The 13,368-nt window shown below is 42.7% G+C and overlaps 1 protein-coding gene across 4 annotated transcripts; it reads left to right on the top strand.

Annotated features, from left to right (window-relative positions):
• Positions 1 to 3,431: 3,431 nt before the first annotated feature.
• Positions 3,432 to 12,955, top strand: HIKESHI (heat shock protein nuclear import factor hikeshi). Of its 4 annotated transcripts, XM_083884673.1 has the most exons (6): positions 3,432 to 3,551; positions 3,889 to 3,997; positions 4,312 to 4,494; positions 8,102 to 8,253; positions 10,783 to 10,901; positions 12,723 to 12,955. In XM_083884673.1, exons 1-6 carry the CDS (start codon positions 3,522 to 3,524, stop codon positions 12,775 to 12,777), a joined length of 648 nt encoding a protein of 215 aa, XP_083740799.1. In that variant the 5' UTR covers positions 3,432 to 3,521; the 3' UTR covers positions 12,778 to 12,955. The 4 variants fall into 4 exon arrangements, with proteins under 4 accessions (XP_083740799.1, XP_083740802.1, XP_083740800.1 ...); XM_083884676.1 differs by lacking the exon at positions 3,889 to 3,997; XM_083884674.1 differs by lacking the exon at positions 3,889 to 3,997 and having other exon boundaries at positions 4,257 to 4,494.
• Positions 12,956 to 13,368: the final 413 nt, after the last annotated feature.

Below are 13,368 nucleotides of genomic sequence, written 5' to 3'. Positions count from 1 at the left end.
AAAGTCTCTCCTCTCACAACATGAGAGAATTAGGGCTTCTGAAAGAACAGGTCATCCAAATTTTAATTTTTTACCTTGAGTAAAACAGTGCATTTTTTGACCCATGTCTTGGAAAAAACAGAAACATTCTGAGTGAACTTTTTACATATATAAAAATATAAACTAACAGAAGAACTTTAGTCCTAATGGTTAAAGTTTGAAAAAGTTGAGTAGCAGGCAAGCAAAGTTTATAATAGTGGAAAATTACAATGCAAATTAAAATCTTTTAATATAAAACAGTGCCACCAATTGCACCTGTGCTCACTGTCTCCAGATTTTGATTGCTTCATGCAGCTATTTAAACCTATGCAAAAGGGCATAACTAGTCTGCAGTTAAGTTGGGCACTTTGGCTCTTTTTTCCAGTCTCCAAGTGAATATTCAGCTTCTGTAGGTTTATCTGGTAACTTTTTCCTGATCACTATTTCTGTAAACAAAATGCTCACTGACTTCAAAAGGGAGAAGATTACCACTTACGGGTCAACAGCACTGAGGAAAGCAGCTACACAACAAATACAGGCCACTGCTCAGCACAAAGACAATTAAAATCTCTTTCTGAAGTGACCTCAGAGTCACTGACCCTGAACCACTTGACATCACATTCCTGCATGCTCCGTTAGCCTTGTTCCTTCTCTGTCCCATGAGGCAGCTCCTTCTTCACCATTACATAACCCCGTCCTTCTTATAACACATTTCCACTGTCCCAAATATCCCAATATTCCTGGTACCCAAGAGCGGCCTCATCCATGCTCTCAAGAAACTGAGCTCTAAGATTCCTCAGCCTCACTGAGAAAACAATTCTTGAAACATTCCGGCCTCGGTAAGTCAAGGGAACATGTGAAGAGTTCATTCTTCTATATCATCTGATCTTACGTGGCCAAAAATGAGAGCTTTACCACCTTCCCAAAATGGGAGAGACCTGCAGCTGTGGGCAGATCTGTCCAGTGCCTTCCTGACTGCTGACAGCTAGAACTGGCTGCAGGGCTGACTGCTCCCCTGTACTCAATCTGGGGGAAATGGACCAAGAAACGACAAGAATGATCAAAAAATATGGAACAACTTCTGCACAATAAATGACTACATAGGTACAACTCCTCAGGCTGGAAAACATGCAAATGACATAAGTTCATGAAAGCCTTAATGGCCTGGAGACTAGAGACACAGCAGAAAAATGCACTGGCAAACAGAGAAAAAGGTGTCCAGAGAAAGAGAAAAAGGAAACTACGAAACCCCACCCATCATCCTGCCACATGAATATTTTACAAGCTATTGCTGCTTTTGCAGCTGTGACTAATGTGAAAAGAAGTACAAGAAAATACTCTTTATTCAAGAAAAAAATTACTTTTCACAGTTCTTGATCATCCAGCATCCACACCTTGCTGCACCCATGTTCAGACACATGTAGATCCTTCTGGTCTATGTGTTCAGGCAGGATCCCAGCACATATTCTGGCACACCACCAACCACTGTATGGGTGAAGTTTTGTGTCAATATGGACCCAACTTGCCTGAGCTTTCTTCCTCTTACTCCTGCCTTTGCCTCACCCAGAAACAGAAACTTCTTCTCAGAGGTTTTCTACAAATAACTGTTTTCTGTGTCGTGCCACTATCTGTTACTATGGAATAGGAAATGCCTTCCCTTACTGCACAGAGGGAATGTGCCTGATCCATAATTACCTTCTTGTACCTGAATGGCATTAAGGCATGGACCTTAGCAGAGGTGTAAGTGAACATCTGAGTCATAAGTAAGTTCTAGAGCAACTTCAAAAACAGCCTGAAATTAGCTTTTGGCAGAGGGAGCAGCAATGGCTCTGCTGCTGTCATTGCACAGAAAGCTCCACAAGTTTAGATAAACAGTAAATAATTAGGTTTAAATTTAAAAAAAAAAAAAAAAAGCCTAAGCAAGACTGCATGAGAGCCCTGCTGAGATCAGCCTGCAAGATGAGGTTGCCCTGAGCCTTTTAGACATGGTGTAATCTCAAAGGTTTGCAGCAAACTGGTAATGTGAGATGAGCTCTTGCCTAATTAGTAGATTTCTTGTTGTGTCTCAGTGGCTGCACTGCAGAGATTGGCCACCCTCCACTCATTTGCAATATCTCAAGCTTTAAGACTTTCTCTCTTTCCAGTTCATGAGGGCCAGCTGGAAAAGCACCTGCCAAGAGGAGAACTCACTTCCAAAGGTTCAAATTCAAAATGAGGCCTGGGACTAAGCAGTTCTGCACTACCACCTCAGTAATTTTTACACCTGGGCTTCTTACCAAATGCAAGACATGAATCAGGCAGAAACACATATTCCATCCGGCCTGTACAAATAACTGTGGGCTACCATCAGCAGATCATAGGTTTTGCTCTCCTAATTCCCTCACATTTCACACTGCAAGGGACTGGCTGCTCGCTCCATCTGGTCGCAGGCACTGGGGTCTTCATTTGGTTTGAGATTTTAGCATTTGGAAAGGCAGCACAAAAGCAACGCTGGGAGCTCCCGCAGAGACAGAGCTCTGCCACAAGCCACAGGTGCAGTGCCCAGGCCTGGGGCAGCTGAGAACAGGAGAAGCTGTCCACCAAATGTGATCCTGGCTGCAGGAAAGACCCTGATATTTCTTACAGAGATGGGTGGATCACAGATTTCAGACATTCCATAGCAGCACACTGGCACGGTAAAAGGGGAGAGGTCTCATAAAGGTTTGTGACAGAAATAGTAACATGGGTATGATTAAGATTGAAGCACGGATTAAAATACCTGTGCAAACACTAAAAGACACATGAGAACGATATTTTAAAGAATGGCTTGTACAGAAAGTGTAGAACAGTGTTCTGAGTCAAGGGAGTGGTTTGTTTCCATCCAGCCCAGCCCAGCCTGTGCTGACCCCCGGGAATGGAGCTTGGAGCCCGCCTCAGCCAAGAGAAGGCGGGCGCAGCTGATATTGCACTAACGTGCAAAAGAACCGCCCTGTAAACAAGAGACTGAAAAGCAATCTTTGTGTCTCGAGCAGAGGGGAGCTTTTATCACAATTTATGGAGATTCACCAGATGAACTGGTTCTCCTCGTTTCCCTGTTCATTTTCTCCCTCTGTTATCTGATTTCACCCCATGTCTAGACGCCGTTATCATGGATCTGTTATACCTCAGCCCAGGTAAAACACAAGGGCAGAAACCCCGCGGCACCTCCACTGAGAGCACTCCGGCCCTCAGCCTCCGAGGCAGCGCCGGGGCGGGCCCGGGCGCCATCGCCCCTTCCCGCCCATCACACACATCAGCGCGGCGACGCGAAAGAACTACATCTCCCGTCATGCTCCAGCACGAGCCGCTCGCACCGCCGGTGCGCGGCCCCGCGTTGCACCGCGGGAGTTGTAGTCCGTGGTGGCGGCGCCGCGGAAGTGACTCGGCGGCGCCGGGGTGAGCCGGGGGCGTGTTGACTTTCCGGGGCCGGCGCTCATGGAGGCTCGGGAATAGCGAGTCGTCTGGAGGGGTTCCCGGCCGCCGCCATGTTCGGCTGCCTGGTGGCGGGCAGGCTGGTGAGCGCTGCCCGGGCCCGGGCGGGGCCCTCAACCCGCTCGGGGGCGGGGTGGAGCTGCCGCGGGCCTGGGCCCCCCATGCCCGGCTGGGCCGGCCCCGCGTCCCCGCAGGCGGCCGCCTCGGCCAGCGGCCCTGCCGGGAGGCGCCTGCCGTCCCCTGTCAATGGTGTCTCCTCAGAGACAAGCTGGGAGCTTAACAGAAGCTTTTTAAGGCTAGATTGTGCCTTGGCCGCAAGGATGTGGCATCTCGGGTAAAGAGGAGGGTATCTTTTGCTCTGGCATTCAGCCATCCTTCTGCTGCCTTTCTCAAGGTCTATTGTATTTCCTATGTGAACAGGTTTCCATGATCCTGGGGTTGTGCCAGCCAGGTGGTCAACAGCCACTTCTTAGTGACTTGGCAACCTCTTCTGCACCCTATTTTCCTCCTACGCACATGGGGAGCGAAGGTATTCTGATCCTGTAGTCCCGGGTGGGATATGTGTTCAGTGCAGGTAGAACAAGACTGTTGTGTCTTTCTGGTAATATTTTTTGCAGTTGTTCTTCTGCTGTGTTTGACTTTTATCTGGCTATTTTGCTCTTTAGGCTAGTACGTTCCTCACTTTTTTTGTTATGTACCACTTTAGGTGTGTTTCTGTAAAAGGAAATTCACAGACAGATGAAGATGAAAAACCGTGTCAATACTAATAAAGGTTTTGTTCTCTTTAGGTACAAGCTGCACCTCAACAAGTGGCTGAAGACAAATTTGTATTTGATTTACCAGACTATGAAAACATCAACCATGTAGTGGTCTTCATGCTGGGAACTATACCATTTCCAGATGGAATGGGAGGATCTGTCTATTTTTGTTACCCAGACCAGAGTGGGATGGCAGTGTGGCAGCTGCTGGGGTTTGTCACTAATGAGAAGCCAAGTGCCATCTTCAAAATTTCTGGTCTGAAATCTGGTAAGACTGGTAGAACATAGCAATCAGTGCAACAGATGTGTTCCTGAGTGCAAAAGGGATAAATGTGTGAAGGTCGCTTTGAACAAAAAGCTACTTAAAAAGGCAGCACTCTGTGTTTCAGACAGTACTAGAAGCCACCTGTCAGCTTCATGGAAATATGTCTGTGTGTTACTGTTCCTTGTGAAATTTCTCTCTCGTCTTCTCTTGTGTGTGGTGTTGATCTGGAAATTCTTTTAAGCAGACTTGATGTGGTTTTGTCCTCTGCATAGAGGAGAAATGATCCTGTAACTTCCCTACCATGTTTTTAGGTGTTTGTCTAGACATGCCAGCAGCATTTTCTTTTAGCCTCCTCTGCTAAGCAGTTGTGTTCTTTGTAGCACAGACAGGTTTTGCAGGGAGTAGAGCCTGGCAGTGATTTCTGACAGCAGGCACTACCCAGCCAGGAGCAGTTGCTCTGTAGAATTGTCCAGTAGAGGGTGTCCTCATTGGAAAGCAGCTTTCCAAATGTTTTAGTACTTTTGGTACGTTCAGTAGGGAGTGTGTGTCTGTGTGTTCATGTGTTTTCCTAAATACATGAGGGGTTTGCTGTGTGCTTTACAAAAATGATGAGACATTCCAATGCCACACCTTTGGCATATGAAAGGGATGGATACATCAGTCCAGCAGCTTAAAGTGTTACAGTGATAAAGTAGTACACATCTTTTGTAGGCTTGGATCTCTGTTTAATTAAACATTGAGGTTGCTCTGCTAAAATGTATTCATTCATAACATGGCATGCTTTCTTTTGAGTCAGTCCTGGATGTGGCAGCATGGTTCAGATAAGGGCTCTCAAGCTGCAGAGCAAAATGAATTGTGATGATACACATTCCTCAGAAATTTGAGCTTTCTTCAGAAGAGGGAGCAACTGCAGGAAGGGTTTGGGGGATGTGGTTTTGTGTATCCCAGAGCTGTGTGGTTGGTGCTACGGTAAAGCACATCACCAGTGCTTTTGGCATATGTTCCTCATGCTTGAAAGACTCACTGGTGTGTGCTCTCGGACAGCTTTGGAGGAAAGCGCGTTTCCAGATGCTTTTTGCATGATTAGCCATAATTTCCCAGTAAGGGCTGTTCTCAAGGAAGAACTCAGTGACAGCTGAACACATTTGCAGTGCCTTGAGGCACTGCTGGGCTTGATTTGAGCAGCAGAGAGCTCTGCCATTCCCACTGTCTGCAGCTTAGCTCTGACTGTGGACTCGGTCTAAGCTACACAGTCTAAGGTTCCATGGCCATAAAAAATCTTAAGGTGGAGAAGACTATGTAACAGAGAGCTGGAATCATTGAGAGACATTACTAATACTTGAGCCCTGCATTTTGGGTTAAATACCTGGTTAAGAGGACCAAAGGTGTGTCCCTATCAGCTCCCTGGAAAGCAGTGGTTGTAGCAGAGTTTCATTTGTTTGCACATTAAAAAGGGGGCTTAGAAATGCTCCCTGCCTTGGAAATGTAAGGTTTTTTGGTTTTCAGTTGTGCCTGAAGGTGTGGGAGAAATAGAAAATAAACTTTGGACTTGTATTTTGCACCCTTACTGGAAGTATGTTGACAAGAGTTACAGCAGGGCCTTTTCCATGACAGGCTTTTCTGCTGTGATGCTGTTTATGCTCTAAAATGATGTCTGCATTTGAGGCCTACACATGGGTAAGGGTTTTGTTGTGATTGGGCTGAAAGGTAATGAGGGCTCAATCATTGAATTAAGGGTTCAATGGAAGGAAAGAATTGTGTGGAAAACTACTTTTCTGATAGCAGTTACTCTGTGGTGATGTGATGTGTTGGAGAGTGCAGGGTCTGAATGCAAAAACCTGAGCTTGTATTTCAGAACTGGTGAGCATTCTCTGCGTTTGTAAGGTTTGGAATTCTAATTGGAAGAGCCAAGCATGGAGAATGTGGAGTGTATTTTTCCTGGTGTAAAGATGACAATGGATGCTTTTATTTCACACTTTCAGGCAGACATCTTTCCAAGGCCGTGGTTCTGTGGGAGTTGATGGAAAGTGAATGGAATGGATGTGTTTTGTTGGTTTGGATCATGACTGTCTAAAGTAATCATACTTTGTAACAGAACCCATTGCTTGAGGATGTTACATTTTTATTGAAATGTCAGTTTCTTAGGTGAAGATGCAAGATGCAAAACTTGTACCAGCTCAGTTGCTATTGGGATTTTTTTAATAATGAACTTGATACTTAGTTTCTGATAGCTTGTATCAAGCAAGCCTCTATCAACAGCAGATGCTGAGATCATACAGCAATGAGGTTTCTCAGAAGAGGTTCTAAATAGTATTTCAGGAGATTAACTCTCTTCTTGCTTACCTTGTGTTAAAGTAACATTTTAATAGAAGTGCTTTACTCCTAAGGTAGCATAGTATTGCAGTTGTGGGATCTGGAGTGAGGACTGGCACTTTGCTTCAACTGAGAAGGGTGCTGAGTTTGTGAGCGTACTTTGTGTATGGGTTGGCTGTTTGCTTCTTTGTGCCTTGTGTCTCTGCAGAGGAATGGCCAAGTTCCTGAGGTCTTCAGTCTTGATCTCAGGTCAACTTGTCAGACTGTTTTTGCTGGCTGAGTTTTTGAGTTAAGTCAGATCTCCATTAGCCTTTCTTGCAGCTCAAGACAGTGCTGACTGGTGTGCAGGACAGCTCTTGATTAGCTTTGCTTTCCCTTGCTAGTTAAGAGGCCAGAGAGTGCTGCTGAGACATTGCCTCTGTGTTAAGAGGGTACTTGATTATTGTGTTCCCACAAACACAGGTGCAGTGTTAGTGTTTGTTTACTGACAGCATTGTGGTCCCACAAACCTTTTCCTGCATTCTCCTTTAGAGGTGCTGACAGAAGAGTACATGATTTAAGTGACTCTGTCTGTCCTTGTTTGCAGAGACCTTGGCTGAGGCCAGGACTGAAAGTATGGGTTGAGAAAGGTCAGAAGTGAGGGCAGAGGGCTGGGATGATGCCTGTGTTTGTGGCATGAAGTTTGGGGATGGTTCATGTTGTCTTCTTGCAAAGTCAGAGGCCTTTCTGTTCCGTGACGGTTTCTTTGACCTTTGCTGCTTTTGGTGGGTTCTAGCAGTTCAGATGAGACCTGGGGCTGCCCAGCCCTCCCTGAGTCAGAGGGATCATAAACTAGTGCTCTCTACTTTTTCAGAGCAGGCTCACTAGAACCTGGCTTTAATGAGTAAATCAAACAATTGCAGCAGTGCTGCATATTTCCTGTTTATCTGCAATTGCCAAAATGTGAATTAAAAGCTTGGTTCTGTAGAGAGAGGTTCTGCTGCTGTCTTTTACTCATTGATCATATTCCTTCTTGAATCCATTTACTTCACAGGGAGCTGTAAAGTCATGTTCTTCTGTTTTTCAGAAATTTCCTTATGATCTGTTGTGCTTTTTACATGTTCCAATCACACTGCTCCATCTGTTGTGCTTGTGTGCCTGTGCCTGGACTGTGGTTTTTCCTGTATTTCCTGAGCTAGGGAGATCCCTGTGGTGGGAGCTGGGGAATACCTTCTACAGGAGAAGCACAGTGGTTGAAGTTCCACAGGCTTTACGTGTGTGTGCCAAACCTAACGTGTGCTGTTCGTGGTGCTTTCAGGGAAGGGAAGTCAACATCCCTTTGGTGCCATGAACCTCCCACAGACGCCAACAGTGGCTCAGATTGGAATCTCAGTGGAACTGCTGGAGAACCTGGCCCAGCAGACTCCTGTTGCAAGTGCTGCTGTGTCATCAGTAGATTCATTCACAGAGGTAGCCTGGACATTCCATTCTCAGAAATTCTCTGTTCCATGGAAGTCTCATTGAGCCTCTGAAACACTAATTGGGGAGTGGGTAGGGGGTACTGCTGGGGGTGGCAGTAGGATTGTAACCAACCTAATAATGGTCAAATCATTTGGTTGGATGCTTTGATATTATGAAATTGCTTTTTCTTATGCTGAAAAACTGTCTCGTGTACAAGACTGGAATTTGAATGCTCAGTGACATGAGGCCAAGAGATTCACTTGCGTCAGTGTCACTCTACTTTTTAAATTATTTATGATACTTCTTATAAGAGCAGCTATGACTAAATACATGTAAGAGAGAGTGGATCTCTGGTGATTTGTAGGTGCTGAGACTTCAGTATGTAGACTTGCAGGGATGGTCAAAAATTACTCACAAGTTAAGGCAAATGTGGGTGTAGATGCAGAGATATTCAGGTGTTGCACTTTTCCTGGAGAAATCCTTCTGATGTAGTAGCTCTGGAGAACTACAGAATTATGCCCTTTCCCACAGAAATATTTTTATTTGTTTTTCCCCAGTGCCCCTGTAGATCAGGCTTTGGGCTACAATATGTGCCATTTTTTAACCCAGCCTGTCCATTAGTTTGAACTTCTGGAAATCCTCAAGCAGCTCTGGCAGTTAGTTGGCAGTCCAACAGCAGTCCAAGGCAAGCCAGGCCTGCATAGTGGGTCTTGATTCCCCTAACACTGATGGCTCTGGCATTTTCTGCTAACATTTCAGAGTTGGTGAGGCTTTTCTTCAGGCCTTTTTTACGTTCTCACTTTCCTTCCAGGTTCTTGGTGAGGGAGACTGGTAATTGTACAGTAATGCTGATACTGTGGCTGATGTTCTTTAGCAGTTTATATACATTGTAGCCCCAAATAGGTAATGTTTCTTGCAGAAAGTTACCTTGACTAGGAGTTGACCAACAGCTGTTTTTGTATAGTACAGTTAATTGAGCTTGTCTGGATTTGTTAGGGGCAAAGGACACCTAAATAATATATCTGATTCCACCAGTTTTTATTATAGCAGTAGTTAAGTTATGAGGAATAACGTGCCAGGTCAGGTCATTTGCAAGGTGGCTCAGGGATTTTTCTGGCAGTAGTATTTAAAGAAAAAAAAATACCTCATGATTGTATAACATTTTTACAAATATTATTTTCAGCTAAGTGAATTTTTCTGTTAAAAAAGAGCAGCATCTAACTGTGAGCATCTTAACTGAAATTGTAATTGCCTTCAAAGAATGCAGTTGGCCCAAAGGGTAAAGTATTACTTACTCCTACAGAGAAAATGTGTGAGGTCAAAGTGGAAGGAAACCTCTGAGGGAGTAGATTGCAGAGGAAGGGCATATATTACTGGGAGCATATTTGTCAATAACTAATGGCTTTCATTTAATATTTGACATCAGCTATTTGGAACTGCTACATTATAGCAATAAAAGTATTTTTTAAATGGCAAAATCATCCATTGCTACCCTAAGTTAAGGAGTTGCACTCCTATTACATTTTAGTAAGTTTTATGAAGACTTATATTTGAATATGTCTTGTTATGTATATAAACTTATCTATAAAAAAGAAGTAGGACAAAACCATAGAGTTCTGCATGTGAGTGAGGTGAGACTGAGAGTAGAGTTCTGGGATATGATTTCTTCTTTTGTCAGAAGGGAGCACAAGACTGTATTTATTAACTTAGGCTGTTTTCTTGCATTATTTCACTGTCAATGAAATTTTCTATATGAAAATTCCTTGCTCTCCCATCAAGACAAAGCATAACTTTTTTTTTTTTTTTTTTTTTTTTTTTTTTTTTTTTTAGAATAGGGGAAATAAGGAGTTACCATAGACTTGTACATTTGTGGACTAGCTGGGAATGTCCTACAACTGCATCCTCTGCACACAGGGCTTGCTATTCCTTGGCCTCTCATTCTTTCCTAGTCCTACAGTTTAGGAGTGCCCTGTGCATCCTTTAGGTGTTTTTCCCACAAGATCTTGGAGTAAAAGATTCCAGGACAGCAGCCCTTCTGTGGGGAATGCTAAAGGAAATTTCCCTGTCACTGGAGTCTGATGAGTTGTAACTAGATAGATTGCAGACTTTTCCAATCGTTTAACAAGTGCTTTTCTGGGAGATGGAATGGCAGCTTTGGCCCAGTCTGGAGTTCTGATTATTCAATTTGGAGGAGAGGGACAGCTCTTGTCACTGCATCACTACTTTGTCACAAACAGAAAATGTTCTTCCCAAATCTGTTTGTCCAGTTGGATGAAATTGAGCAGGGAGAGGGCAAGTGAAGATTCTTAAAGTGATTTCTGGATGCCGGACGGATCTGAGGACAAGACTGAAACTTAAGATGATTTGATCATTGTCTCTGGACCTACTATATCCATTTTCCCACTGTATTTTAGATGACAGTGCTAAAGCTCTACTTCATGTAGGAGCTGGGTGTCTGCTAAACTTTTGCACAAAAATTCAAATTGAAGAAAGAACTTACTTAAAATATCTCTCTTTTTTTTTTTTTTTTTTTTTCAGTTCACTCAGAAGATGTTGGATAACTTCTATAACTTTGCTTCCTCATTTGCTGTTACTCAGGCACAGATGACCCCAAATCCTTCTGAAGCTTTCATTCCTGCAAATGTAGTTCTGAAATGGTAATGGCAGTGATCTCTAGTAACAAATGTTCTCTTTTTTTCTGGGCATTAGACCATCATTTCTAAGCACTGAACTATAAGCACATGACTATAACTGTCATGCTATTCAGTGAGATGATGCAGAAGTGTTCTAAAATTGTTGTTGTTTATTTCTAGTATAGAGAGGTTCTGCCCACTGTTTTAATATTTATTTGTCAGCTTTTTGTTGTTGTTGTTTGAAAAGTGCTATGCCACCAATGAAATTTTTTTGATTCTAAGAAAGCTCCCTTTGCATTTGCACTGTGTTGCTGATGATGCAAATGACTGGAGTTGTGGAAAGATAGAGCACACTGATACTTGTCAGTTTGTGCTTATTTGTTTTATTTGATCTCTTCCTAGACATAGTTCCAGCATAGTTGCCTTACTTAAGAATATGTGAGAGGTGACGAAATCATGTTACTTGTTGACCTGGTTCTGTCACCAAGACCCTTGAGTGTAAATCCACAAGTCCCTCTGGGAGTTGTTTTCCAGGGACTAGTTAATAACTGTCTGGGGATAGCCTGTGTAGTCTGGAGATAAATTGTGAACTGCAGGCAAACCTTTAGGTTATCTGAAAATGTCTTTCCTATCAGTTTGGCCTTATTTATTTAGCCTCTGCAGTATTAAACTAAGCCCTTTTTAAATCGGTATTTGAGACTATGTGAATACAGTTTTATCATTAGTAAGATCTCATGAATACGCCAGCAGTTGATGAGAACCATGTTTTGTTTGGGAGTGTATTTTGGTGCGGATGCCTCGTGTTTAGAAGGTAACTACAAACTCCCTGAACTGTCTGTGGGTGGGGTCTCTGATGTGACTGCTCAGTGCCTGGGTGAGGCTGAAGTGGTTTAAAACCCTTCAGTCTTTTCTCACTTGAGCTGGGCTATGAACTATGAGGTAGAGAACATTTTGTGGTTTCCTTTGTTTCATTGGCAGTACCTTCTGATTCCTTACGTTTTGGGTTTGTGAGGATTAAAAGGCGGGAGTTTAACTTTCATGGCTCAAAGCCTATAGGCTTCTCTACTTTTTATTCTTCTTTTAGAAAGGCAAAGAAATTGTAAATTTTTCTATTTCTTCACTGTGTGTTCAACAGTGAATTCTGATGCTCAGTTTGTTTATGGTTTGCTTGGTTTTGTGAGTATGGAAAGTGAAATGAAGACAGCATGTGCATATGTGTGCATATATATGCATATAGCACATAATGTTTGCATTACGTGTTAGAGAATTACATTTCCTCATTTGATTTTACTAAAACATTACCATCTAGCCTCAGATTCATACTTCTACCTGCTCAGACTTTGATTTCCTAGCCCAGAAAACGTTATGCATAAAACAACCACTCATGGACTTGTTTAGGTTGGAACAGACCTTCAGGATGGAGTCCAACCATTCTCCTCCTGCTGCCAAGTGCACCACAAACCCAGGGCCAATAAAACGTGTCCACACCTCTTTTAAATACAGCCAAGGATGGTGACTCCACCACTTCCAGTGTTTAACAACCCCTTCAGTGAAGAAAATTTTCCTCATATCCAATCTAAATTAACTTACAATTTTACTAACCTTGAATGAGTCTTCTCTGGGATACTGCTTAAATGAAATTCATCTTGGTGAAATACACAAATCTAACTGCGAATATTGGAGATATGCAAATAGATTTGGGATTTGCTAATTTCCTGATGTGAAGTAGATGTAATTTATCATGTTCTCTGCATAGACTAAATTATTTGTACCCTTTTTAAAAAATACAATTTTATATGCAGCAGCTATTACTTTTTGATTGGTTTTTTTTTATTATTTTTCTAGGTATGAAAACTTCCAGAGACGTCTGACACAGAACCCTCTCTTTTGGAAAACATAAATTCTGTCATTTGGAGTTCTTTGTAAAGTGTTACCTGAAAAATGCATCAAGTAACTCCACTGAATATTTTCGGGGGGGAGGAGGGGAAAAACCCACACAACGATTAGTCTAAATAGACAAACAAGTAACTTTTATATTACTCTTGAACAGTATTTAAAATTAAAATCAATGAAAATTATTAGTCTGCATGTTGGTTTATTTAATTGAAATGCTTGGCTGCAACAAGAAATCAGTGTTCCATGTAGAAATACTTCTTTGAAATTGCACTTAATATATACTTCTAATATATAATACTTCTTTGAAATTGCATTTAAAATGGAAAAAATTACAAGATGAAAAATGGCAGCATTGTGTCATACTTGTGTGGTGCTTTGGGGTGTTGTACACAAACCAAATGCAATTTTTCCTTCTTTACCTCATTTGAAGGTTCAGGCAACTGTGAATATGCTGATGGTTTTCTTGCTGGTACTAGCACTGTAAGTTCTTCCACTTCGTGGACAACCTTCTTGTCACCTCATATAAATGGTTCAGCAGTATTTCCCTCTTTGGCAGTAAGACACTGTTGAACTTAATCTTGGAGTAGCTGTCTAA

This window comes from Zosterops lateralis (assembly GCF_965231275.1).
Source record: "Zosterops lateralis genome assembly, chromosome: 2".
In the NCBI taxonomy this organism is placed as follows: domain Eukaryota; kingdom Metazoa; phylum Chordata; class Aves; order Passeriformes; family Zosteropidae; genus Zosterops; species Zosterops lateralis.
The sequence above is the reverse complement of the archived record's forward strand: the minus strand, read 5'-3'. Positions and strand labels throughout refer to the sequence as shown.